Source organism: Bos javanicus, chromosome 15, assembly GCF_032452875.1.
Source record: "Bos javanicus breed banteng chromosome 15, ARS-OSU_banteng_1.0, whole genome shotgun sequence".
NCBI classification, from domain to species: Eukaryota; Metazoa; Chordata; class Mammalia; order Artiodactyla; family Bovidae; genus Bos; species Bos javanicus.
The window spans coordinates 35,192,561-35,219,301 of NC_083882.1; the positions used below are offsets into that span (position 1 = coordinate 35,192,561).

General features: G+C 54.4%; 2 protein-coding genes across 5 annotated transcripts in view; both read left to right on the plus strand.

Moving 5' to 3' along the window:
* ABCC8 (ATP binding cassette subfamily C member 8) overlaps positions 1–18,241 on the plus strand; it is a 79,194-nt gene extending 60,953 nt beyond the window's left edge. For 3 of the 4 annotated variants that reach the window (XM_061440666.1, XM_061440667.1, XM_061440668.1), the window contains 18 exons: positions 1,357–1,494; positions 3,007–3,132; positions 4,069–4,168; positions 4,391–4,632; positions 4,725–4,897; positions 5,986–6,055; positions 6,872–7,029; positions 8,743–8,835; positions 12,848–12,950; positions 13,510–13,623; positions 13,948–14,068; positions 14,223–14,353; positions 15,174–15,252; positions 15,449–15,557; positions 15,945–16,048; positions 16,826–16,959; positions 17,435–17,497; positions 18,010–18,241. In XM_061440666.1, the coding sequence (XP_061296650.1) occupies positions 1,357–1,494; positions 3,007–3,132; positions 4,069–4,168; positions 4,391–4,632; positions 4,725–4,897; positions 5,986–6,055; positions 6,872–7,029; positions 8,743–8,835; positions 12,848–12,950; positions 13,510–13,623; positions 13,948–14,068; positions 14,223–14,353; positions 15,174–15,252; positions 15,449–15,557; positions 15,945–16,048; positions 16,826–16,959; positions 17,435–17,497; positions 18,010–18,147 (2,196 nt within the window). In that variant the 3' untranslated portion in view covers positions 18,148–18,241. Of the gene's footprint in view, positions 1–1,356; positions 1,495–3,006; positions 3,133–4,068; positions 4,169–4,390; positions 4,633–4,724; positions 4,898–5,985; positions 6,056–6,871; positions 7,030–8,742; positions 8,836–12,847; positions 13,067–13,509; positions 13,624–13,947; positions 14,069–14,222; positions 14,354–15,173; positions 15,253–15,448; positions 15,558–15,944; positions 16,049–16,825; positions 16,960–17,434; positions 17,498–18,009 lie in introns of those variants that run through there. The other variant, XM_061440669.1, reaches the window with a different exon arrangement.
* A 3,966-nt stretch (positions 18,242–22,207) lies between these two features.
* Positions 22,208–25,094, plus strand: KCNJ11 (potassium inwardly rectifying channel subfamily J member 11). The gene has a single exon (XM_061440670.1). It carries the CDS (start codon positions 22,887–22,889, stop codon positions 24,051–24,053), a length of 1,167 nt encoding a protein of 388 aa, XP_061296654.1. The 5' UTR covers positions 22,208–22,886; the 3' UTR covers positions 24,054–25,094.
* Positions 25,095–26,741: the final 1,647 nt, after the last annotated feature.

A 26,741-nucleotide genomic window follows, 5' to 3' on the forward strand; every position in this document is an offset into this window, starting at 1 on the left:
CCTATTAATACTCATTTAGCCCAAATATAAGAATCACAAATACCTGGAAAGTGAGTTGCCATTTCCTGTTTCAGGCCCAGAGCAGACATTGCTAATTGATCTCAGTTTTCTCTCCCATGAAAACTGAACTTGGCCTCAGAATCCTTCTTAACACAGCACTCCAGGTAACCTCTAATAATCAAACATGAGATAAAACTTGGCTGTACCCGTCCTCCTTCATGCCAAGTTCTGTGTGGTGTGCCTTAGTTGATACTGAAGAATTCCAAGACATAGCCCTTGGCTTCAGAGGTTTAGAATCTAATTAGGGAAACAGAGCTCACCAATACTCAAGAGCCACAGCCCACTTGAAAGCCAAACTGTGTAACAGGCTATGAAGGGCCTTGTCCGGGGAGACAACTGTAAGGACAAGAGTAATCAGGGAGGGCTTCACAGAAGAGAGTATTAAAGAGTGAATCAGTTAAACAGAAGGAAAGAGCGAGCCATTGGGACAGACCGCTGGCAGAAGGACTCTCAGTTCTCTGATCCTGGCTTTATTCTCCACCCCGCCACCTCCCCACTAAACTCACTGCATGACGGAAAGGTTCACAGTGTTTGTTACCATCTGACACAGGCATAGCATTTTACAAAGTACTAGCTTGTTCATCATCCCTTGTGAGCTTCAAACAACCTTGTTAGAGAGGAATAAAGTGGATACTTTAATTTATTTCAGCTAACTTTTAAGCTCCTACTCTGTACTAGGCACGGGCTCAGGGGATATCAGTTCTTGAGGGCCCCACGGTCCAGGCTAGACAAATAGCTATCAAATCTGACTTCCTGCAGGGTATCACTGGGACAGAGGGAGGAAAGACTAGGCTCAGGTATCAGGAAAGGACACAGGAAGAGCTGGTGCTTAGGGGAAGTGCTGAAGGATGAGTAACAGTTCACCTGACAGACAAAAGGCCGATCAGCACTCCAGGCAAAGGGAAAAGCTTGGGCAAAGGCCTGGAATGGCAGATTCCCTGGAAATCAGAGCATAGGGAGCTTTTACAAGACAGATGGGAAGTGAGGTTGGAAAGGAAGACTGAGCAGTTGGGAAAGGGTCTGGATTAGGGTGCTAAGGAATTCGGACGTAATAGACTATGGGGAGTCACTGGAGGTTCAGGAGTCAGGAAGTGCTTGTGATTAGACCTGTTTGAGAGTGGTGACTGATAGCCCATTTTGAGATGAGGCAACTGAGGTCCAGAGAGGTTAGGTACACTGTCCAAGGCTACACAGTGAAGTGGTGTCAGTCCCTAAACCACAGCATGTACATCCACTGTTTTTACATCCACTGTTACCCACCCCCATGCTTGCCCCTGTTTTCTCCCATCTACCCAGGACGACCCCTTCTCAGCTCTCGATGTCCATCTGAGTGACCATCTGATGCAGGCCGGGATTCTTGAGCTGCTCCGAGATGATAGGAGGACAGTGGTCCTAGTGACCCACAAGCTACAGTACCTACCACATGCAGACTGGGTGAGGGGCCAGCAGCGGGTCAAACTGTGGAGGGCTATGGTGGGAGAGGCAGTTGGGTGTCTTCAAAGGACTCCATCAGATGTCTGAGCAGCAATTGCTGAGGGTCACAGAGCAGAAGAGAGCAGCACTGGATGGCTTCACTCAGGCTTGGCCCATCAGGGAGACCTGGCATAGTCCAAGTGTTTGGTGTCACCTAGAGTTGCAGACATCTGCATCCTGACCAGGGGCCCCATGGGTGCACACAAGGTCAGCACCAAGAAGTCTAGAAAGAAGCAGACACTCAGTTCCTACTTCCATTTCCTACCCAGTTTGATGACTCATTCCCCTGTCCTTGGGGAGTGCCCATGTGGACAGGAGAGCATCTTCCTGCCCACTAGTGCGTCAGATTCAAGTTAGGATCAAATGGGAAATGTGGAAACAAACATTGGCAGTAGTAATAGAAACGTCAGTGTTATCAGTAGAATGAAATATCACATCAGTTAAATCCCCATATTCCTCAACATGAAGAAGGTAGTTATTTTTAAAATAATTGGAAAGCATTTAATTCTTAAACTGGAAATCATGTGACTTTTGAAATTGGGGCCTTGCCTGACTTGTACATAAATTTGTCTGTGAAAATGAGGCCCTTCCTAAGCTTCAGGTCTGTGTTAAATGCCCCTGATAATTTCCCTCAAATAAGTCTTCCTTCTACATGTAGTAAGGTCTTCCCCTCTACTATGAATAAAAAGGAAAAAGGTCCAGACTTTTCAGAAAAGCTATTAAAACAGAAAAAATGCAGGGGGCGGGGGGTGGGGGGAAATTCCAGATTTTAAAAATAGCTATTAGAGGAGGTACAAGTTTGTGTCTGAGTTTCTGCAGTGACCCTGGTGAGACAATTCAGGACAGTCCTTAGTCCAAAGAAGGCCAACACAGAGGTGCCTGGTTCCTTAAGTGAACAGGACTTTGGGGCATCAGCCCTTGAACCCCAGCATGGGGTGAGTGGGAGTGAGAAGAGCAGGTTGGGTTTCTGAATTAATGATGGGTCTACGTGAGTATAAAGCATTGACTGTTTCAAATAAAATACATTTTATTGATCTCAAAGGGGCCTCCCACATTTAGACCAACAGGTGCTTTGCCAAACACTGGTGGAACCTGACAGGCCTGATGTGAGGAGGAGTTAAGGGTAATGAGCTGTTAGCCCAGTAAATGCATGCAAACAGCTGTCATTGCTGGAGTCCTTGGGGATAACCAGACAACTTGACCAGGATGCACTAATTTGCTCTGCAAACCCTCCTATCAACCACGGGGCAACCATTGAGAACTACCCCTGAGATGTACCAGATTCTAAATCCTGGAGTGTCCTGCTGAGGGCAGTGGGTGAGCGGGAGCCATTTGTGGTGGGGAAGGGATGTGTGCTCTGAGCACATCCGTCTCAGACCCCTCGGTCAGGCAGGAGTATGACCTCCACTCCCCCGCCTCAGCCAGCCCCCCACCTCAGCCAGCCCCCCACCGAGTTTGTTTCTGCCTTTTTAGATCATCGCAATGAAGGACGGTACCATCCAGAGGGAGGGCACCCTCAAGGACTTCCAGAGGTCTGAGTGCCAGCTCTTTGAGCACTGGAAGACCCTGATGAACCGGCAGGACCAAGAGCTGGAGAAGGTGGGTGTAGCCTGGGGGCCAGGCAGCCTGGCCCCTGAGGATAAGATTCTGCTAGAACCTGAACTCATAAAGGCCTTCCTGCCCTCATTGGCCCTAGAAAGCCCCCAAACCCACACACAAAAGACAGATGTGGGAGCTGGGCATGAAATTGCTCCTACTAGACAGCCAGTACCTGTGCCAGCTACCCAAGGCAGAGTCAGGCCAATGCCTTCCCCATGTCCCGAAATAGTCAGATACCATTTAGTTACAAAGCTTCAGATAACCAACTCAGACTGGCTAAACAAAGAGAAAAGGGGGGTGGGGAGTTAAGGATTTACTGGCTCAGGAAACTGGAACATCCAGTGATGCTATAGCTTCAGGTGGAGCTGGATCCAGGTGATCAAGCAATATCATGAGGAATCTAATTCTCCCCACCCCTTGGCTCTGCTTCTCTCACACCAGCTTCATTCTCATGGAGGCAGTGAGGGCCATCGGCATCTCAGGCTTCCATTCTTCCAGGTCAGCAGCTCTGCCAGAAAGACAGTGCCTGTTTTATGATAGTTCAGCAAAAGTCCCAGGGCTGACTTCTGTTGGTCCAGTTTGGTCAGGTGCCCATCCTGAGCAAATCACTGTGGTCAGGGATGTGGAATGTGAAGACTGACCAATCCCGGGTCACATGACCACTCTGGGATTCAGAGAGAATGATTAGCCCACCTGAATCACAGAGACAGAATAAGGGAGAGGTGGTCTCCCACAGGGATACTGGGATGCTAGTAGCTGATGCAGGGGAAGGAGTAAATTCTGGCAGGCAAACATGTGTCCATCTGGACCATCCTCCAGGCAGGGGCAACTTGATAACTGCCAGTGGTCAGCACCAGGGGCAGTTCCCCCCTACCCACTTCCCTTTTCCCCTCCGCACACCCTGAGGACATTAGCCAGGCCCCATCTATCTTTCAGGAAACCGTCATGGAGAGAAAAGCTACGGAGCCACCCCAGGGCCTGTCCCGGGCCATGTCCTCAAGAGATGGGCTCCTGCAGGATGAGGAAGAGGAGGAAGGTAGAGGCCATGGGACTGGAGTGGAATCATGGCCTGAGGTCTGCTCCACCGTGAGGAGACTAAGGGTTGGGGTTCCGGGAGTGGGGAGATGGTGTGCCTCTGATGCATACCTTCCCCGCTGTGCACCTCAGTATCCCCATCTGTAAGTGGGGCTGATCCAACCCCTGTTCTCTTCAGAGGGGTGTGCAAGGTGACTCCATAAGGGGGTTCTTCCACCTGCAGAGGAGGCGGCCGAGAGCGAGGAGGAGGACAACCTGTCGTCGGTGCTGCACCAGCGTGCCAAGATCCCGTGGCGGGCCTGCGCCAACTACCTGTCCTCGGCTGGTACCCTGCTCCTCTCGCTGCTCGTCTTCTCCCAGCTGCTCAAGCACATGGTCTTGGTGGCCATCGACTACTGGCTGGCCAAGTGGACTGACAGTGCCCTGACCCTGAGCCCCATGGCCAGGAACTGCTCCCTCAGCCAGGTGGGTCCAGCAGCCCCAGTGCCAGAGCCAGGGGACCGGGAGGACTGAGCATGGGCCACCCCCCACAGGATGCCAGCCTCGTTCTCTGCCAGGCCCAGGAGTGTTCCCTCAATCAGACCGGCTACGCCATGGTGTTCACGGTGCTCTGCAGCCTGGGCATCGTGCTGTGCCTCATCACGTCTGTCACAGTGGAATGGACGGGGCTGAAGGTGGCCAAGAGGTTGCACCGCAGCCTGCTGAACCAGATCATCCTGGCTCCCATGAGGTAGCCCTCTCCCCTGGCTGTGCCTGGCTGTGGGCGAGTCATTGTTCTCTGGGCCTCAGCTCTCCCATCTGTAAAATGGGGATATATCAATACATACAATCTCTATTGCAGGTCACTAGATGTGACTCAAGGACATGGGGTGGGAAAAGCCCCCTCCTTGGTGCAGAAAACAGGGAAACTGTTATCTACTCAGCTAGACAGGGTGTTAGAAATGTCACACAGTTAGCTCATCTAATTCTCACAACAGCCCTTCAAGGGTCTGCAGGCTCTGCATGAATGTTTCCCCTTTCTAGGCAGGTACCACCCCCGGTTCAGCTCTCCCCTTCCCTGCCTCTCCTTCCTCATTCAGCCATTCTGCAGGTTCTGACCCCAGGGACACACGGTAGTTATTCTAATCCTCTGTATTGGGATCAATCAAAACCCCAAAGGCTGCTTGGTGTGAAAGACAGTTAAAGCTGTCATAGCCCGATTGGCTGCCAACTCAGTTTACAAACCCAGCAGGCAAACAGGCTATCTGATCCCTCCTCATCATCCAATCACAATCTCCTCTCCAGTTTCATGATCAGTCTGTGACCCACAGACACAGCCTCCAAGTTTACTTATCCTCTATTTGTCTCAGATCTGTGGTTCTGAAATTCTCTGGTTGGGGTTGGGCTGTTTCCGGGTCACAGCCAGAGTGCTGATAGCTGGAGTGACCTCGCAGGGCCAGCCAGCTGACAGGCTGTCCCCAGGGCCCGGCCTCTACCCTCCCTGCCCCATCCCCACCCCCAGGAGAGTCGTCTCTCTGGAGAGAACTCTATGTCCCCAGGAGGACAGCTGCTGAGTGAGGCAGGCCCAGTAAGAAGCAGAGAATGGTGGCAGTGGTCACACATGGGCTGGAGGGTCAGAGAGGCTGCGAAGGGGCTAGCATCCCTTTGGGCAGCCATGGGAATCCTCAGGGACACAGGCCAGACACAGGCAATCACCCTGGGAAGGCAGACCTGGGGATGACTCCAGAGATATGGAAACAAAAAAATAACTACCCTCCTTCAGTAAACAGGAAGGAAATCAATACACGGATGAGTAACTGTCCTCTGATCACCTCTTAGGTTTTTCGAGACCACGCCCCTTGGAAGCATCCTGAACAGATTTTCATCTGATTGTAACACCATCGACCAGGTACACAAGATCGCGGTGACGTATGTCCCCAGTCCAAAGAGAAGCCAGGTCCCCAGGAGCTTCTCCTGTCTGATGCTGGCTTCCCCAGATCAGCTGATCAGAGCCTTGGGCTAAGAACCTAGTGGGCTCCATCTGATTATAATGCTGCCTCAGGACCTGGGGCCTCCCCTGGGAGACTCTCCTAATGAGGCTGAAGGAAACCACATCCCTTTGGCTTCTGCCCAAGCCCACTCTGGCTCACAAGAAGGTTCCAGCATACTCCGCACCAAGGTGACTGATTTTCTGAAGAACAAGCATTTTGATTCTGCCTATGTCCTTTATTCTTCATCGTACTAAATGGTGAAAAAGCAAAGTCCTAATGCCTGGCCTCAGGGAGCCTACAGTGTAGCTGTAGGGATAAGACATGGACCAGTAGTAAAGGAAGAGCAAAACCTGGCAGCAGGTAACACGCTGAAGATGACCAAATACCAAAACTCACCTCCCAGAACTTCCCTGGTGTCCAGTGGAAGAATTCGTCTTCCAATGCAGCAGATGAGGGTTCAATTCCTGGTGGGGGAACTAAGATCCCCCATGCTGCAGAGCAACTAAGCCCGCGCGCCGCAGTGGCTAAGCCCAGAGGGCCTCAGCTAGAGAGCCTGTGTGCCACAAACTACAGAGCCCAAGAGCTCTGGAACCCGCAGGCTGCTCCCACATACCGCAACCAAGATCCCACGTGCCACAACTAAGACTCAATGCAGACATACATAAATAAATATATATATTTTAAAAGCTTTGAAAAAAAAATTCACCTCCCTTTCTCACCCTTCCTTCCCGCAGCACATCCCGTCTACGCTGGAGTGCCTGAGCCGCTCCACCCTGCTCTGTGTCTCAGCTCTGGCCGTCATCTCCTATGTCACACCGGTGTTCCTCGTGGCCCTCCTGCCCCTGGCTGTTGTGTGCTACTTCATCCAGAAGTATTTCCGGGTGGCATCCAGGTGATGGCAGCACTTGCCAGTGGGGGTGAGGGATAGGAGCTGCTTTGCAATAGTCACTTCAGCTCTGTTATCAGAATCATTATAGAAGTGGTAGAGTCATGTCCCCTTCCCCAAAATGAAAATAGAAATATTCGTATTCCACTGTCCTAATACAAGCATCTGGCAGTACACACACTGCAGTTACTATCTGGACTATTTCCTGGGGTGATACGCTCAGGAATGGGATCACTAGGTCAGGGTGTATACATGCGACTATGCCCTTCATTCATTTTGCCAAAATGCTTCCCAGAAGGATTGTATGATTCTAGTGTCCAGGCTGATTGCTGATGCATAAAATCAGAGGGCACCTGATGTGACGGGTCTGATGGCAATCAGACCTCCCAACTCACTTGGGTCCAGAGCAAGGATAGAAAAATCCTTGACTTGAGGGAGCTTCTCATGGCCTTTCTCATTGATCACATTCGCCTTCATGGGCCATGGAACCATGCATGGCTCTTTCCTACTCAAAATTTTCTAAGAATGTTTTCTAAGAAGTTCTTTCTGGGAGCGATTCTATTAAGCTCACAGATTCAAAGATTTGTAGGGCCAATTTTTAAGAGCCTCTAGGCCAGTGTTTCTCAAACTGCCAACCACAACCTATCAGTGGGTCATGATATCAGTGTCATAGATCACAACCAGTTTTTCAATGAAATAGAAAATATATAGAAAATATCAGGCTGTATTCACACACAGTAACAATAAGCTTTGCTTGATAAACCTTTGTTTTGGCTGTGTATGGGTGTGTGTGTGGGGGGGGGTGCACGTTTGTGTACTGATTTGTAATATAATGTTTGTTACTGGGGTTGTGGTCAGAAAGGTTAAGGATGTTTCCCAAGTACACAGAGTTTGTTAGAAATGAATCAAAATACTGATTGGGCATTATAATAATAATTAAATTTAGATACATATTGGGTACAATTACCTTGCCCGCAAGGATCAAGATCTGTATAAATGGCTTTTTGCCTGGTTGATCTGGAATCCCTTGGTACCCACGAAGAACAAAGTGCATTGATATCCACAAAATCACAGAGGCTTTTTAAACACTATACAAGCTGTTCTACAAAGTTCATTTCTTCTGCCAGAAAAACCACCCTATTCCCCTGGCATCCACTCTGGCCGTGGGTGTGGTTTGTCCAGGAAAGCTGCTTCCTGCATTCCAACCTGGCCTCCTGGGCACTAATACACTTGTCAAGGTGCAGCTGTGGGGAGCAGGAGCAACTTCTGTTGCCATGGAAACCACTGGCCTTTCCCTCTCAAGGAGCTCTTTAGATCCTGGCCTGTGATGTGCCAACACCTGTGGTGGTTACTGGGGAGTTTGGTCCTCCTGTTCCTTTGCCTGGCTGTTAAGGTTGTTCACCTCTGAAAGGGAAGCAACACTGCCTGTAGAGCCTCACCACAGAGTGAGGTGCTGCAGCAAAGCCAGCGGACAGATGCAGACGCGAGGTGGATGACGTGCGTGATAACGGTAACCCTTCAACATGCTCTGCTTAAGCATCTGCATGAATGAGATGGGGTGGTACCCTCCTCTTCCCTCTTCACAGGCGAGAAACTGAGGCCCAGAGGGGTGAAGCTATTTGGCCCCACAATGGTAGGGGTGGAGCTACGATTCAGACCCAGGCTGAGCCGCGACCTACCATCTTAACCATTCGGTTCTGCTCCCCGCTTCCCCCGCAGGGACCTGCAGCAGCTGGACGACACCACCCAGCTCCCGCTGCTCTCGCACTTTGCTGAAACTGTGGAAGGCCTCACCACCATCCGGGCCTTCAGGTACCAGATTCACCCTGGAGGGTAGGGGAGTGGGGATGGGGCCAGGGTCACAGGTCATGGGATTTGATTCTCAGGGCTCCACTTAGGAAAGCGCAGAACACATGTCTGCCAGCCCCCCATCAGGCCCTGAGGCCGGTCCACCCGAGGGGTCAGGTCCACTGGGCTCCAGCTGCATGATCTAGAGGGGAGATTCTCAGACCTAGAGCCAAGCCCAGGGCCTCTGTGAAAAGGTAAAATGTGAAAAGAGACAAGGCCGAGACAATTCCTCATAAATCTATGTGAAAAGGCCCTCACAGGGTGTGGGCCAGTCCTGAGGCCATCTTTCATTGAGACATTACTGTGAGCCAAACACTAGTATGCTGAGTACTTTACATGCCAGTACTCATTCATTCTGCCCTGCAATCTGACATGGAAAGCTTGATGAGTCCCATTTCTCAGGTAAGAAAATTGAGGTTCTCTGTAAGGTTTCACAAAGTCCAGATTTGAAGCTGGCTTGTTCATTCAACAAACATTTACTGAGTGTTCACCCAGCCCCTTGCCAGGCACTGAAAAGATGGAAATAATTCAGATGAGCCCATACCCTGGAGGCATTTACATTGTCAGCTTTGAGCAGGCCAGGACAAACCCATGTGCCAGGTACTCCGAAAGAAAGGCTATGGTAGCACAGCAGGGAGGCAGTCATGGAAGCCTTCACTGAGGAGGTGGCATTAGTGCTGGGACTCAAAGAGTAGGTAAGAGTTCACCAGGCATAGAAACTTACCCCAGCGTCAGTGCCCTGCCATCCTCTTGCCACTCTGAGTTGTGGTGTTCAGCATGACAGGGGCATCTGAGGCTGCCTTGGGAGTGGGGGTTAGAACTGTTGCTCCCCACCTCAGTCTCTGTCTGAAATATTAGAGCATCTCTCCTCTGGATAGACACGTTAGAGACATCTGACCCAGATTCTGGGCCCTGGTCTCTAAGCCTCAGAGAGTGACTCTAGGTTATTTTTAGGATAACATAGCTGCACGGGGCATGCCAATAACCATGCGGCACTGGCCTTGTGTCCAGGAACCCTGGGGCTCAAGGAGAGAGTCTAAGGAGGCTTCTATCTCCTCCCTCCAACCCCCAAAGTCCAGCTGCCTAGACTCCTGGTGCCACACCGCAGCCCCAGTTCACTCCTTGGGGATCTGGGGCCAATGGGAAGTCCTCTTTGGGGTCTCATCTGAGTAAAGCAAAGCTGAACCCTGCCCTGGCCTTGGCCCTGCTCCCTGGACCTCCCCTGCCGCTGTGTGAGCCTGTGCCATCTTCCCCACGGAATACTCCCTGGAGCCTGGCCTGACTCCAGGGTTTCCTCCCAGCTTTGTCCTCTTCTCCAGTCTGAACTCCCTAGTTCTTCCACCCTTTGGATCCCTCAACACTCCCAGGCCAACCTCTACTCTAACTTTTGGTGATGCTCCTCTTAGAATTGGTATCCTGGAGGCCTTCAGGCTGGGCCTGGGGCAGAGAGATTGTGACTTTCCTCGAGTGGGCCAGACCCCCTAGACAGGATCTGCGTGGATGCCAGCATCCTTGCCTCAACCAAGCCTATGGTCGACTAGAGAAACTGCTCCTCTGGAGGCCTACTCCACATTGCACTGACACAGTGGATGATTTTTAAATTTGAATGAAGGACTTTTTAAAATCATCCCTGAAGGTGTTGAATTCATTGGCTTTTGCCCAGCAGCCTGCCCTGCCAAGAGCAAACTAGTGATTATTTATTGGTTGTACACTTCCTGTGTGCCAGGCATGTGTGTGGATTATAACATTTAATCCTCACAAGAGCCTTGTGACATAGGTAGGAGAAGCCCCATTCTACAGATGGGGCCGAGTAACCAGCCCGAGGACACACAAACAGTGAGAGCTGGTTCTGGGCTTGGGACCCAGGTCTGGCTGACCCTCTGGTTTTCCTGGAAGCCCTACTTTTTATCCCCCCAAAAGTTTCAAGGATGCCCAACACTGAGTGATTGTTTCAGTTCACGAAGGAACTATTACTAGCCCCATGAAAAAACTTAGTTTCAGTCCTGAAACATAGCCGGTAATAGTAATACTCAGACTCTAGCCTGCTTCTGCATGACTCCAAATCTGGGGCTCTTTCCACATTCCTTACATCATCACACACCTATCACAGAAGCCCCATCTCACATGCACCTTCATGCACACCCACCCCTCAGGCCAGTCACACACGCTTCAGACTCTCCAGTTACACGAGCACTCACACATGTACATCTCCAGCATGCACTTACTCACTCAAGCCCTCAGACATATGGTTTCACACTCCCATAAGATACATCACCCCATCACACACACATCTACCCTGTGGTTGGGCAATCACACCCTCTCACACCCCAGAGATTCACTTTGCTCTCCTCAGACACATGGTTCAAACTCAGACCCTTCACCCAGAAATAAAGCAGAACAAACATCTTCTGGGAGTGAAAAGCAAATGCCCAAAAAGGTTCATCTTGAGTCCCTCTGAGTCCCCATCGGTTGTTTCCCTGAGACCATGTTGAGATGGCTTTCCTTTATTCACCATCAAACAAGCACAGCTGCCCCCTTCTGTCGGCCTGGCCCAGGGTCTGACGAGGTGGCCAAGGAGAGTGACACCAGGAGCCCAGGCTGGTCAGAGAGAAGAGGCAGATCATACAGAGTAACATGAGGGAGAACATGAGGAGGGCACGAGAACAGGGAAGAAGCCTCCAGAGTTCCTTGCACAGAAAATCCCATCTATCTTAGAGGGATAGAAGGTTCGTTCACTCAACAGATACTTATTGACAGTGCCAGGTGCTGGGGATAGGGTTTCCCAGGTGGTGCTTGTGGTAAAGAACCTGCCTGCCAATGCAGGAGTCATAAGAGACGTGGGTTTGATCCCTGGGTTGGGAAGATCCCTGGAGGAGGAAATGGCAACCCACTCCAGTATCTTTGCCTGGAGAGAGGAGCCTTGCGGGCTACAGTTCACAGGGTCACGAAGACTTAGACACGACTCAGCCACTGAGCACACACAAGTGCTGGGGATACATTAGTGACCAAAACAGACAAGGTCTCCATCCTCATGCAGTTTACAGGCTAGTGAGGGAGATCGATGGTAAACAGCTAGAGAAATTAATATATGAGCAGAGATTATGAAACAAACAGGCTGCAGAGATGGAGAACAATAGGCCAGGAAAGGCCGCTCTGAAGAGATGTCATTTAAGGTAAAGCCTGAAGGTTGAGAGAAATCAGCCTTGGGTAGAGCAGAGGAGAAAACATTCCAGGCAAAGAGAACAGCATGATAAAAGGCCTTGGGTGGGGAGGAACTTGGCATTGTCACAAAACTGAAAAGAGGCAAGCAATGTAATAAATTACCTTGCTGTCATTTCTGTGGCTGCAACGCAGTGAGCAAGGGGATTTGTGGCATGGAAGGAGGCTGATGAGGTTGGCAGGGACTGGTTCCCACAGGCAAGAAAATGGTTCTTTATCCTAAAAAGTCTTTCATATTCTTAGCATCGGAGAGATAGGATGCAATTCATAATTTGGGAAGCTTATGCTGGCTTCTGTGTGGAGAGTGGACTGTAGAGAGATGGCAGGTAGACCTGTTAGGAAGCTGATGCTATAGTCCAGGTGAGTTTGTGGTGGGCAGGGAGCAGGCGAGAGGCAGGCAGAGAGGCAAGGTCAGTACTGGAGGTGGTCAGAAGAGGACTGAGGGATTGGATGTGAATCAGATGATTGGATGTAAATCAGGTTTCTGGCCTGAGCAATGGGCTGGACGGAGGAGCCCTTTCATGTAAGAGGGAAGCCCTACAGAGGAGAACTGGTCTTGGAGTGAAAACAAGAGTCTGAAGGAGGTGGCGCTCTTGACAGGTATGAATAAGAAGAAGGGAGCTGGTAAGGCATTCCAGAGAGGAGAGGTGTACATCAGGTGGCAGAGGTGGCATGTTTCAGGGCTGCAGGTGAGGAGGGTCCCAGGGGCTGCATGGACCAAGATGATTCCCCCTCACCCTCCTGATCCTCCCTCCAGGTACGAGGCCCGGTTCCAGCAGAAGCTCCTTGAATACACAGACTCCAACAACATCGCCTCCCTCTTCCTCACGGCCGCCAACAGGTGGCTAGAAGTCCGCATGGCAAGTGCCTCCCCCCACCCCCCAGCCCTGGGACAGGGGGCTCTGATAGCGCTGTGCTGCCAGAGCAAGGGCCAAACGGGCCGGAGGGCGGGAAGGCAGGATGGATGCTGACCCAGGTGCGCACACGGGGTGGGTGCGGAGCCCTCCTGCGTCTCCCAACCCTGGGGGTTCTCCCTGTGTCTGCCCTTGGCCTCCTCTTCCCTCTCTCACTGCCTGGAGGCTTGTGTGTCTGAGGTGTGGGCCAAGGGGGAGAACAGTTGTGCGTTGAGCTGTGACAAGTGTGTGTGTCTGGAGTGGGTCATATGGCACGTGGGGCCAGCTGGTGAGGTATGCGTTTGGGCATGGGGGTGGGGGGAGCACTGCTGTGTGCACACGGTGACTCCCGGGGCTCCAGCCTTCACGCCCTCCTGCGTGTCTGACGATGTGTATGTGCAGTGCGGGGCTGGGGTTGAGTCTCAGCTGAGCTGCTCTCTGTCCTAAGGGAGTGGGTGTGGGTTGGGGCGGTGTGCTGTGGCCATAGCGCCACTGAGGGCCCAGGCCAGCCCCGCTCCCTCCACAGGAGTACATTGGTGCGTGTGTGGTCCTCATCGCGGCTGTGACCTCCATCTCCAACTCCCTGCACAAGGAGCTCTCTGCCGGCCTGGTGGGCCTGGGCCTCACCTACGCCCTAATGGTGAGTGGTGACAGGCGGGGCAGGAGAGGGGGACACCAGCAGACATCAGGGCACCCCCTCCCCCGACTGAGATGCTCCTGGGCCTTCTCCCTCCACCCGGCTACACCAAGTCTGATGCCAGAGGGACCATGTGGGCAGGAGGGCTCCCTGCAGGTCCCCACCCCTTCACCCAGGCCTGGGCCCCAGATGGGTGCTGGGTGAGGATCCACATTCACTGTAACCCCCAGGGAAGGCACCCTGGGCTGTAAGAAGAGCCATCCCAGGGCCCAGGGACAGGACCAGGGGATCACCAATGGGACCAGGTGACTGGCTTGCTCCCCGAAGGTGTCCAACTACCTCAACTGGATGGTGAGGAACCTGGCGGACATGGAGCTCCAGCTGGGGGCCGTGAAACGCATCCACGGGCTGCTGAAAACTGAAGCGGAGAGCTACGAGGGACTGCTGGGTGAGGGGCGCGGGAGGACTCCCGGAGAAACGGCCCAGCGTGGATGTGTGTTTAGGTTGAGGAGGCACGAGGAACCTGGGGGTGGGGGGGGGGCACTCCTGGATACCAGCTGTGGCCCATGCCTGGCAGCTGAGACCCCCACACTGGCCCCCAGCACCATCGCTGATCCCCAAGAACTGGCCAGACCAAGGCAAGATCCAGATCCAGAACCTGAGTGTGCGCTACGACAGCTCCCTGAAGCCGGTGCTGAAGCACGTCAATGCCCTCATCTCCCCTGGACAGAAGGTAGGGGCGGGGAGAGCTGGACAGCACCCCCAGGGTCGCCTTCTGACCCTCAGGGCCCTCCAGATCTCACACCCATCCAGACCCTCAGTCTCCCAGCCCTGGGCCTCTCCCTTTCTCCTCCTGCTGCCCCCACTCACCCACCATGGAGACAGACACCACAGACTCCGTGGGCTCAGAGGTGCTTTGTCAGGGCCCCCTGCAAATGGCCAGGGGCTCTCCCAGGACACTGGTCCCTGAACTTCAGAGCAGAGTCCTGGGGCAGAGAGCGAGGGCCTGTCCTGGGGAGGAAGCCCCCCGTCTGGCACTCTGATCTGACTTTGATTGACCCCCTCCGCCCCTCCTCCTGTCTCTCTCACTTCATCATTGTCTGTGGCTTCCCGTCTTACTCTCCCTGACCTTTCGATATACTTCTGTCCCTGCCTCTCCGGTCCTTCTGTATCGCCATCTCTGTCTCTGGGTTGGTCCCTGATGATCATTTCTGTAGGGATCCATGGGCAGGAAGCTATGGGGTAAGGGATGACTCCAGTTTAAGGCGGGGCACACCTTGCGGCCCACACTCGGCCACCCTGTGCCCTCCTGCCACACCCCACTGAGAGTGCTCCAGTGCCCCCACCTCCCCTGAGGCCCTGTACCTGACACAGCCACACCCACACGCAGCCAGGCAAGCCGGAGCCCCCTCTGGAGCCACTGCAGGAAACAAGCCTGAATCCAGGACCAGCGCTGGCTGAAGAGACACTCCCACGCCCGCACAGCCCAGAGTCAGCCCTCACGGCTCCCAGCCGCCCCAGTGCCCACAGCATGGCTGCTCCTCTCCTTCCAGATTGGCATCTGTGGCCGCACAGGCAGTGGGAAGTCCTCCTTCTCTCTCGCCTTCTTCCGCATGGTGGACATGTTCGAAGGTGAGCCGTATGACAGGCATCCCACAGCCACCAGACGGGATCGCAGTCCTGGGTTTGCTCAGAAGTCACAGGAGGCCCAGCCGTTGCCGCCTTCCCCTGCATCCTCATTGAGACCCATGTCCCAGGCGGACCCTGTCCCCAGCGCCATCATCTCCCCGCTCCCTGGTGCCCCACCTGTGACACTGTCTCCTCACAGGGCGAATCATCATCGACGGCATCGACATCGCCAAACTGCCACTGCACACCCTGCGCTCGCGCCTCTCCATCATCCTGCAGGACCCCGTCCTCTTTAGCGGCACCATCCGGTGAGCCCCCTACCCCACTGCCAGGCCCACCCCAGCCCCAGGCCCAGCTCCACTCCTCCATATCTGGGCAGAGAGAGGAGAGAATGGCAAGGCCAGGGGCAGCCCTGCTCCAGCTCTGGCATAAAGGGTTGGCATTGGTTCTTTAGAGCTGCACCCTGATGCCTTTCTCTTTCCTGTGGCGCCCAGGTAGGGGTCTCCCACTCCTCAGGCCTGGGTGCTTTCCTCCCCCCTCCCACAGCCAGCAGCTTGCTGCTGCCTCCCATCCAAGCCCCCAAGTCAAATGGGTCCCTCACAGCTCCCTTTTCCAGCCTTGCTCACTGCACGTACCCTGGGAATGGAGCCAGGACCCTGCTCCCCTCCCAAAGGGCTTTGTGTGTCACCCTCCAGATTTAACCTGGACCCAGAGCGGAAGTGCTCCGACAGCACGCTGTGGGAGGCCCTGGAGATAGCCCAGCTGAAGCTGGTGGTGAAGGCGCTACCAGGAGGCCTTGGTAACTACTCCTGGCTGAGCACTGGCCGGGCACTCAGGGACACCTGTAAGGGCTGGGGATGGATGACTCACACCCACATCAACTTCACCCAGAGTTTAGAGTCTAGGGTCTGGCAGGACCCCAGAAACCATTGAGTTCTATCTCTTACCATACAGAAGCTCAGCGAGGTCATGTGACTTGTCCCAGGTCACACAACTGGTCAGTTCAGGATCTGGCCCCTCCTGCAGGGCACAGGGGGGACAGTAAGGGTCACTGTGACACAGAGCTTGCAAGTCCCTGATACCATGTCCCGCCCTCCCCATCCACCTACTTGCCCTATTCCACCCTGAGGAAGGAGAGACTGACTCAGGGATCACAGGCACAGCTCACTCAGCAAGGCTACTGAGAAGAGTCTGTCCCCAACCCAAGGGGTGGCGGGGGCGTCAGCAGAGCCTTGGTGTACCTGCTGCAACCCCTGGGGCAGTGGGGGCCAGCCAAGCCTTGGCTTCAGAAAATTACCCCACCACAGCCCACACATATGCCTGACGTACACACTCTGTGCTCACACCTCCTCCCAGTACTGCCCAGGGCCACAGCCGCGCATAACTCCTGGGGACGCTCTTCTCTTTGTAACTCCTGTAATTCCCGTGTTGTGTAAGGTGCAGCCACCCTGCACACACCTCTACCCATGACACACACCTACATGTTAGCCCCTGTACACACATTCCCACACAAGCCACTCTATCCACTCAACTCACAACGCAGGGTTAACTCAGCGCTCCCTGGGGCTGTTTTCAGATGCCATCATCACGGAAGGCGGGGAGAACTTCAGCCAGGGCCAGAGGCAGCTGTTCTGCCTGGCCCGGGCCTTCGTGAGGAAGACCAGTATCTTCATCATGGATGAAGCCACGGCTTCCATCGACATGGCCACGGTCGGTGCTGGGCACACCCATGGGGCAGGGGTCTTGGAGACGGTTTTCAGGGGGTGTTAGGGAGAAGTTCAGAAAGTAGTCCTGAAGTTCAGGTTGCTTTTAGCATCAAGGGCCATTTGGGGCAGAAAAGGCAAAGACTGAGGGACTCTGATTTCAGCTCGTCTTAGGGCATGTTTATAACACACATATACACAAGCTGCACAGGAACCCACAGACTTCACACCCATCCCCCACCAGGCAGCACACCCAGACACACTCACAGCCTGCATGTATGCACACATGCACACACACAGCTGAACTCCCAACAGGCAGAGCCCAGCCCCTGAATACTGGGAAGCAGGTTGGTCCTGTGGGGACTAGAGCCCCAGGGAGGGGGCAGGGCTGGGTTTGGGGGCACATGGGAACTGGGCCAGTAGCCAGGCCAGACCCCACCCCCTGGGCAGGTAAGCCAACAGCTGCTGCTCCCACCTGGCAGGAAAACATCCTCCAGAAAGTGGTGATGACGGCTTTCGCAGACCGCACCGTGGTCACCATCGCGGTAAGGGGCCCACCGATGGGGTGCAGGGGGACACCCGGAGAGAGGGCTGGCCTCCTGAGGCTATCATCAGCGGGCAGCCTCTGGGCTCACCTGCACCCCAAGAGAGAGCCATGGGCAGTGCAGGGCAAGCAGCCTGGCAGGCTTGCAAGGAGTCTGGATTGCAGGATTTGGAGTGTAGGAGGATTTGCACCCACACTTCCTTTAGACTTGCTGTCTTTCTCCAGGTCCCAGGGTCCACCCCTGCCCCAAGGCCCTGTGAGCTAGGCTAGGGTTACTTCTCCAGAGCAAATGGGAGATGCAGGTGTTGGGGATCTCTGAGCAGATCTGAGACATGGTGGGGGAGAAGGTGGCATTAGTGGATGGAGGGTTTGGAGTCCCACCCTGGGAAAGGGCAGTCACCATGGAGACAGGACATTCTGGCCACATGCCTCCTCCTCCAAGATGCAGGAGGGATGCCTCAGTGGCCCCAGCCCTGCCCACACCACCCTGACAACCCTTCCTGCCTCGCCCAGCACCGCGTGCACACTATCCTGAGCGCAGACCTGGTGATCGTTCTGAAGCGCGGCGCCATCCTTGAGTTCGACAAGCCAGAGAAGCTGCTCAGCCGGAAGGACAGTGTCTTTGCCTCTTTTGTCCGTGCTGACAAGTGACCTATCACAGCCCAAGTGCCATCCCTGCCCCACCCCCCTGCCTGGGTTTTCTAACTGTAAATCACTTGTAAATAAAGAGATTGGTTATTTCCTACTGAAGGCCAGAGGTCATGGGTCTGGTGGGCAGGGATTGGGGTGGGCCGTGGGTCCCATGGATCCAGTCTGACTTTAGCATCAAGCAGATCTGAGGAAGCCGTGTGAGTGTGGCCAAAAGCACTTTCCCTCATCTGTGAAATGAGGGCTGTCTTCGTCTCCTAGATTGTGTTCTGCTGTAGCAAAACACCATAGCCCCGGCGGCTTAAACAGCAGAAATTTACTTTTGACAGTGCTAGAGAGTGGAAGTCCAAGATCAAAGTGTCACAGGCTTGGTTTCTCCTGAGGCCTCTCTCCTTCTAGCTGCATCTTCACATGGCCTTTCCTCTGTGTGCACAACCCTGGTCTCTCTCTAGACAAATTGGATGAGGCTGCACTCCTGTGACCTCATTGGACCTAATTACCTCTTCACTGGCCCTATCACATTGGAGGCTCCAACATATGAATTTCGGTCATATGATGTAAGTCAGTCCATAACAAGGTTATAGTATTTTTGTGATTATATCATCAGATAAGGTGGCAGATCTCCATACAGTCTGGTCCCTTTTCCTTCTTACTTTAATTCTTGGGTTAAAATTGTGGGTCCCCAGGTACACTGGATCAGTGCATTTCGATTACAAATGACAAGAACCCAACTCAGAGTGGCTTTAAAAAAAACTGGAATTTCTTGTCCTATGTGACTGAGAAGATCAGGAGGTGTACTGCTTCAAGCATGGCTGGATCCAGGTGTTTGCCATCAGGGCTGATGGATTCCGTCTTCCTGTCTCTCGCCCATGACGGATGGCTACTAGCACCTGCAGCGAACATCCTACCCCTCTGAAAAGGAGAGGGGCATGAATCATATGTCCCCCACTCCATCCCACACACAGGGACATTCAGAAGTTGACGAAGGGTGGCCCATCAGAGGGAAAGCACAGTACCTATACCACAAGTCAACCAGGTAGTGACTGGGAGATGCTGGGCCCAGACACTGGGGAGACTACAACAGTTGTCCTCAGACTCCACAGTCATCGTGAGACAGGAGTGCACACCTGTCCCGGCAAGAAAGGAAGGTGCTTATTTCCATATCGCTTTATTATCATTTATATGTTTCCTTTAGTACTAGCTTTTCTGAGTACTGGGGTGCAGACACAGGCTGCAGCTTTGTCAGTTGCAAGGGGGTCAGAAGCAGACAATGTAAGGGAAACCCACCAGTCATTGGAGAGGGGCCCAGCACAGGCCCTTCTGGCTGTTCTAGGAGCCAGAGGAGCTCAGAAGGAAGAGCTCTGTGAGGCCTGGCAGGGTGCCTGGGAGACGCAGGATTGAAGTTGATCATGGGAAGGGTAGGCATTTTATCTAAGCAGAGAGTTAAAGAAAAAGGCCCAAGAAGGGGAGGGAGAACAAGATCAGAGAGCCTTGAATGCCAGGACCAACCCAAGGTCTGGGACAAGCCTATGCACAATAGGAAAGTGAAGAAGGTTTCTGAGTGAGAGAGACCTAACAAATGCAGTGTTGGGGGGAGATAAGTATGAGGAGGTGAAGGATGGAGCACAGCAGGAGGCTGAGCCCTTTGGGCAGGGAGCAAGCCTTCCTACAAAGGGAAGAGCAAGGAATAGCTGAGGTCTCGGGGCCACCCTGTGAGGCAAGTCCTAGCCTTTCCAGCTCTGAGATGCCTCCGAGATGCCTCTGGGGGCCCAGCAACTCCCTCCACTGGGAAGGAGCAGAGCCTGAGGAGGGAAAAAAGGGTTCCCAATCCTCGTGTCTATGACCACCCCCCCCGCAAGGGATTAAAGGAAAGTAGCATAGGCACAGGGGCACATCACAGCTCACACTGAAGTCCTGCAGAGATGCCCAAGGTCATCTTAACCTAAATCTCTCTATAGCACCCCTGATGGCCCACCAACCATGATATGGACACCCCACAGATGAGGGTCATCTCTGGTCATTAGAACTGACTTTTCCATACATGTGTGATGATTCCCTGGTGGCTCAGACAGTAAAGAACCCGCCTGCAATGGGTCGGGAAGACCCCCTAGAGAAGGGAATGGCAACCCACTCCAGTATTCTTGCCTGGAAAATCTCATGGACAGAGAAGCCTTGTGGGCTACAGTCTATGGGGTCACAAAAGAGGTGGACATGACTGAGTTACTAACACCTTCTTTCACTTTCTTTTCCACACATGAAATCAAAGCCTGCCGCTGTTCCACTCAGTATCTATACCAATTCTATATTTTGAGCCACACAAAATAACTAGTCCATCCTCCTTGGACACCAGGGGTTTCTGCAATAGTACACAAACTCCCTGGGAAGGCTCTCCAAGGCTTCTTTTCTGATGGCTGAACAGCTATAGTTGCCCCAGAGGTTTCCTGTGTAACTCTGTCTCCTTGAGCTCCCCTCTCTGCTCATCCTGTTTTCCCCTCCCCATCCTAAGCATTTCATCTCTGGTCAGTTCAGTCACTCAGTCGTGTCTGACTCTTTGCAACCCCATGGACTGCGGCACACCAGGCTTCCCTGTCCATCACCAACTCCCGGAGCTTGCTCAAACTCACGTCCATCGAGTTTGTGATGCCATCCAACCATCTTATTCTCTGTCGTCCCCTTCTCCTCCTGCCTTCATCTGCATCTCTGGTAACACAGCCCCAAATCATGCTTACCATGAGTAGTAGAGGGGGCCCAAGCCACAGAACAACCCGAGGTAGATGCCTGCAGTAGAAACACCATTCCTCTCCAGGCCAAGAGCTTGAGCCCTCCCTACACCCCCCACACACAGTGCCCAAAACAGCCCTTTGACACAGCTCCTCAGACCTAGGTGCCTCCCATAACCTAAGGCAGACAAAATCATGTACCCCAGGAGGTGTAAAGCAAGCAACAGTAGCTTAAGTGCGTGCATGCTCAGCCGTGTCTTTACAACCCCTAACTGTGGCCCGCCAGGCTCCTCTGTCCATATTTTCCAGGTAAGGATACTGGAGTGGGTTGCCATTTCCTTCTCCAGGGGATCTTCCAGACTCAGGAATCGAACCTGCGTCTTCTGCATCTCCTGCATTGGCAGGCTGATTCTTTACTACTGAGCCATCCGGGAAGACGCTGGTAGCTCAAACCCTCTTTAAAATGCAGGGGTGGTTTTACAAGGATGGGTCATGACTGAAGAAGATGCAACCACCCAGGCTTCTGGGCTTAAGCATCCAGCATTCTCTGCAGTGGGTGTTAAACTGTGTTTCTACACCTACTAAGGTACTTTTTTTCTGGGGAGGAAGTCCGTAGCTTTTATCAGATTCCCAAAGAATCCGTGACTCAGAAAACACTAAAAATCATGGCCAAGGAGAAGTGGTCTGTTGAGAAGTCCTCCGGCCACCTAATCTGGCCCTCGCCCCAATACCAGGTTGTGACACAGCTCCTGTATCTCCTATCGCGGGGAACCCACAAAGCCCAGGCAGATACTGGCACAACCGACGATGAGAAAATTGGAGTAGGAGAGCCAGGACAACACGGAATCTGTCCCCAGAATGGGAGATCGGGTCGCGACTCCCTTCACTGCCCCTCACCCCGCCCTGATTTCATAGTGTGAGGGCTGGGAGGAACCTCTTCGGAGCATCTGATTGGGCAAAGTCCCCAAGCCAGACCTCGAGCTCGGGAGAAGGCAGGCGGGGGAGGTGAATGGCGAGGGGCGGGGCCTGCGCCGGTGCCCGCCCGCCCTCCAGCCCAGGAATAGGTCGGGCTCCCCCTGGCGGTCCCCGGCCCCTACTCCACGCCCCGGGCGCCCGGTGTCCTCAATCCTCTACCCGACCTAGCACAGGTCGGTCTCCGCGGGCCGACTGACGGACAGACGGGCCGCAGAACGACCCGCCGCGGGCGCCCGGGCAGCAGGAGGGGGCGGGGAGGCGAGGACTGCGGCTTGAAGAGCAGGAGCAGGTGCCGTGGCGACGGGCGGGAGAAGCAGGGACAGAGCGGCGGGCGGGGGCGCGGCGCCGGCGTGCGTGCGGCGGGCGCGGGGCCGGGAGGCCGCGACTCCGAGTTGAGCCCCGCCGGGTCGCGCCGAGGCGAGGGGATCTGGAGTGGGGCCGGGTGTACTGGCGACTCTGGAGGGCGCAGGATCCCAAGGAGACAGAGAGGACGAGAGCTGGAGGGGGATCGCAGATTGGCGAGAGCGCTTCGCGGGGTGGGGTAGGAAAAGAGGGAGCGTACCTGGAGGGGAGACCGTGTGAAACTGGAGCTTGGAGGGGAGCCCAGGGCGGAAATGGGCGAGACGGGAGACACGGTGGACGCTGTGTGAGGTCTGGTCAGCCGATAAGATCCGGAGGTGTGAGAAGGAAGGTTGAGAAGGAAGGCTCGGTGGGGAGAAGGGGTCCTAGGAAGACGCCTAGGGGTCGCCAGCGGGTGGAGGAGAGTTGACCTGGGATCCAGCGCCAGGTGGCAAACAGGCAGAGCGGAGGTGATTCAGTAGGCAGTGGGGCAGGTGGGCTGAGGTGTGAGGCTGGTATAAGGAAGTGAAGCAGGGGCCAGGTGGAAGTGAGGATGAGTCGAGTCTAGCTGGAGACGCGTCTCAGAAGTAAGACCAGTGCAGACTGAGGGTGGTCCCAGGGCGGGAACCCCACAGTAGGGAGAAGGCTCAGTCAGGGGTTGTCCCCCTCCTCCATGGGGGAGGCCTCTACCTGGTGGTCCCTGGAGCCATGCTGTCCCGCAAGGGCATCATCCCCGAGGAGTATGTGCTCACGCGACTAGCAGAGGACCCCGCAGAGCCCCGGTACCGTGCCCGTGAGCGGAAAGCCCGCTTCGTGTCCAAGAACGGCAACTGCAACGTGGCTCACAAGAACATCCGGGAGCAAGGCCGCTTCCTACAGGACGTGTTCACCACGCTGGTGGATCTCAAGTGGCCATACACGCTGCTCATCTTCACCATGTCCTTCCTGTGCAGCTGGCTGCTCTTTGCCATGGTCTGGTGGCTCATCGCCTTCGCCCACGGTGACCTGGCCCCTGGCGAGGGTGCCGCTGTGCCCTGCGTCACCAGCATCCACTCCTTTTCGTCTGCCTTCCTTTTCTCCATTGAGGTCCAGGTGACCATTGGTTTCGGCGGGCGCATGGTGACCGAGGAGTGCCCTCTGGCCATCCTGATCCTCATTGTGCAGAACATCGTGGGGCTCATGATCAACGCCATCATGCTGGGCTGCATCTTCATGAAGACGGCTCAGGCCCACCGGCGGGCCGAGACCCTCATCTTCAGCAAGCATGCGGTCATCGCCCTGCGCCACGGCCGCCTCTGCTTCATGCTGCGCGTGGGCGACCTCCGGAAGAGCATGATCATCAGTGCCACCATCCACATGCAGGTGGTGCGCAAGACCACCAGCCCTGAGGGTGAGGTGGTCCCCCTCCACCAGGTGGACATCCCCATGGAGAATGGTGTGGGTGGCAATAGCATCTTCCTGGTGGCTCCGCTCATCATCTACCACGTCATTGACGCCAACAGCCCGCTCTATGACCTGGCGCCCTGCGACCTGCACCACCATCAGGACCTTGAGATCATCGTCATCCTGGAAGGTGTGGTGGAAACCACGGGCATCACCACCCAGGCCCGCACCTCCTACCTGGCCGACGAGATCTTGTGGGGCCAGCGCTTTGTACCCATTGTGGCCGAGGAGGATGGCCGCTACTCTGTGGACTACTCCAAGTTTGGCAACACTATCAAAGTGCCCACGCCACTCTGCACAGCCCGCCAGCTTGAGGAGGACCCCAGCCTGCTGGATGTCCTGACCCTCGTCCGCGGGCCCTTGCGCAAGCGCACCGTGGCTGTGGCCAAGGCCAAGCCCAAGTTCAGCATCTCTCCAGACTCCCTGTCCTGAGCTCTGCTCCCTTGGGCTCCCTCCTTATGTGTGCGCACGCCAGTGTGGCATGGTATGTAGAGCGGACGTGGTGTGGGCCCCTCGGCCAGGCCAGGACCTTGTGTGAGGCTGGGCCCTCCAGCTCAGCCTCCCTGCCTGCTGCTCGCCCAGGGTGTTACAAGGCACCTGTCACTACTCTATTTCTGGCCTCAGCAGGAGCCTGCACTGGGTTATTTTTGTCCCTGCTCCTCCCAGCCCCAACTCAGGACTGGCTCGTCCCGCTCCCCTGCCCCAGACTGACAGAGCTGTGGAAAGGGTCAGGCCCTAAAGTTGGGTCTCCATCCGATCCTGGGCCCCCGACCAACTGGCCACAAGCTGGGCAAATGGCTGGGGAAGAACAGGCCCCACATTGGAGGCCCGCTGCCCTGTTTCTGTGGCCCCAAGAGATGCCTGTGGTGAGGCCCCAGCCCCTACATGGTCCCTGAAAAAGTGATGGGCGAAAGGGTGGGCCTGGCCTGCTAGGAAGGGCAGGTGATAAGGGAGCACAGTAGAGCTGGAGAGTTGGAGAAGTGGAGCCCCTGCCCCCCGGGCATGCTCAGCAGAGAGGAGATGGCGCTGAGGGGCTTAGCTTTCTGAGCCCTGCTCAGGCTCGGGGAGGAGCGATAGGCCGCTTGCCTCTGACCTCAAAGCTTCTTTAATGGGGGCTCCATGGCCCAGGGCTGCTGCACCTGCCTGTTCCCATTCTGTCCCCCACCCTGGGAGGCTGTGGACTGAAAGAGGCTGAGAGAGACTGGGGTCCTGGGCCCACCACAGGCCTGGCACAGCCACCAGTGGCTGCCACTCACTTTGTCAAAAGGGTGGCCTTAGAGAGCCTTTAGATTGCTAGAAAAGGAAATGTTGGAAAGCACAGGATGGTGGGGGTGGGTGAGGTCCCTGAGGCAAAAAGGCCATTGATTGTGACCGGCTTGACCCCAAGCCAGGCTCCTGGAGCAGTGCTATGTGTACTTGCCCAGAATCCTGCCTTCTTTGTCGTCAATAAAGCCTACCCCTTTGTGACCTAAACTCTGGGCTGTTCTTGCTGGTGGGCAGGGAGGGCAAGGGCTGGTCGCTGCCAGCCCACATTTCAGAGGCTCCAGGGACCCTAGCTGGGAGGCCAGGAAAGGGACCTGGGGTTGGTCCTCTTCCGCTGTTCAGGGACACTTCCCTTCTCTGCCTCCGGTAGCCCAGCCCTGCCAGCCTATCTGACTGGCTCGATTGGGCACTCATCAGGCTTACAGCCCTGAGCCCTGCCTCCACTCCCAGGGATCTGCTGGAAGGCTGAGGTGCTCAAGGAAAGAGGCAGGGACGTCACTGGACGTCACACGTCCAGTGTGGCAACTGGAGCATTAGCTCTCAAAACAAGTGCTTTCGTTCACACCCTGGCTCGAGTTCTCAGCCTTCATCTAACGTAACCTCTCTGTGCTTCAGTTGCCTCATCTATAAAGTGGGGCTACTAATAGTACCGACCTCATAGAATTGCTTTGGGAGTAAATGAAGAGCACAAGTCAAATGCTTGAGTGCCTCGTCCATAGTAAGTGCTCAATAAATGTTAACAGTTGAGACTGCTGTTGAATCAGCTACATGATGAGACAGCTGAGCAAGTGGATGCCAGGAGAGAAAGTGCTATTATGTGTCCCCTAGTGAGGAGTTTCTCTGCCTGAACTTACCTTCTACACTGTTTCCCCATCCAGCTCAGACCCTGATGACAGGGGCTGTGGCAGCACCTATTACCTATTTCTCTATCTCAACCCTCTGGACTCCATCCACCATGTGGCCACAAGAGTAGTCTTATTAAAAGACTTCATTCTTTCCAATGTCAAGTACCTCCAGTCGTTCCCCATTACCTTCTGGTCAAGGCTAGACACATAACCAGTCGTTTCAGGCTTTTCCTGACTTCTAGTCATTATAGCCTACTGTTCTCTGGCCAGGACCCTATGTAACCGCCCACCACCCTGGCAGCCTCAATATCCCCTCCCTGCATACAGCATTGATCTTCCTACCTCTGAGCTTTAGATGATGTTATTCCCTTTGCCTGGACTGTCCAGGCCTCATCTCTCCCTGTGGAAATCTATAAAAGTCCAAGCCACCATGATGCCTCCTTGAAGCCTCCCGATTCCTCTAGAAAGTGATGGTCTTGTCCCTTCCTCTGTGCTTGTGGGCATTCTACTTTTGCCAGTGTTTGTGGGTCTGTCTCCCCATTCCCAAGTCCATGGCTCCTTGAGGTCAGGGACTGTGCCTGATTGAGCACTGTGACTGTCTTTCAGAAAGTGCTGAATGAGTGAATGATGAATAATGTACAGGACAAGTCAAGGTCAGTGGTGCAGTGTGAGGCCTGTAGAGGGCTTTGGTTGCATCAGTGAGAGTTTGTCCCAGGCTATTCCAGAGGCAGGGCTGAAGGACTAAGGAGCTGCTGGTTCAGGCTTTAAGATGCCCCATCCCTGTACCCACAGAAACACACCCTGCCCCCCATCCAAAAGCTGATTTTTTGCTGTGCTGACTTGTTTCTGGTTTAGAGGAAGGAGATGAGAAAGCTGTTCAAAGTTGGCCCAGGGTTCTGGGGACAGTACCTGGTTCTTAGTCTAAAGACTCAGTTTACCTGTCTTCAAGAACAGAGGAGGAGGTCAGACTCACTAATGAGAAGCGTCTGGGCAGCACCTTCCTTGGGGACCA

Coding starts and splice junctions, on each gene's coding strand:
- KCNJ11 (XM_061440670.1), top strand. CDS start 22,887: ATGCTGTCCCGCAAGGGCATCATCCCCGAGGAGTATGTGCTCACGCGA.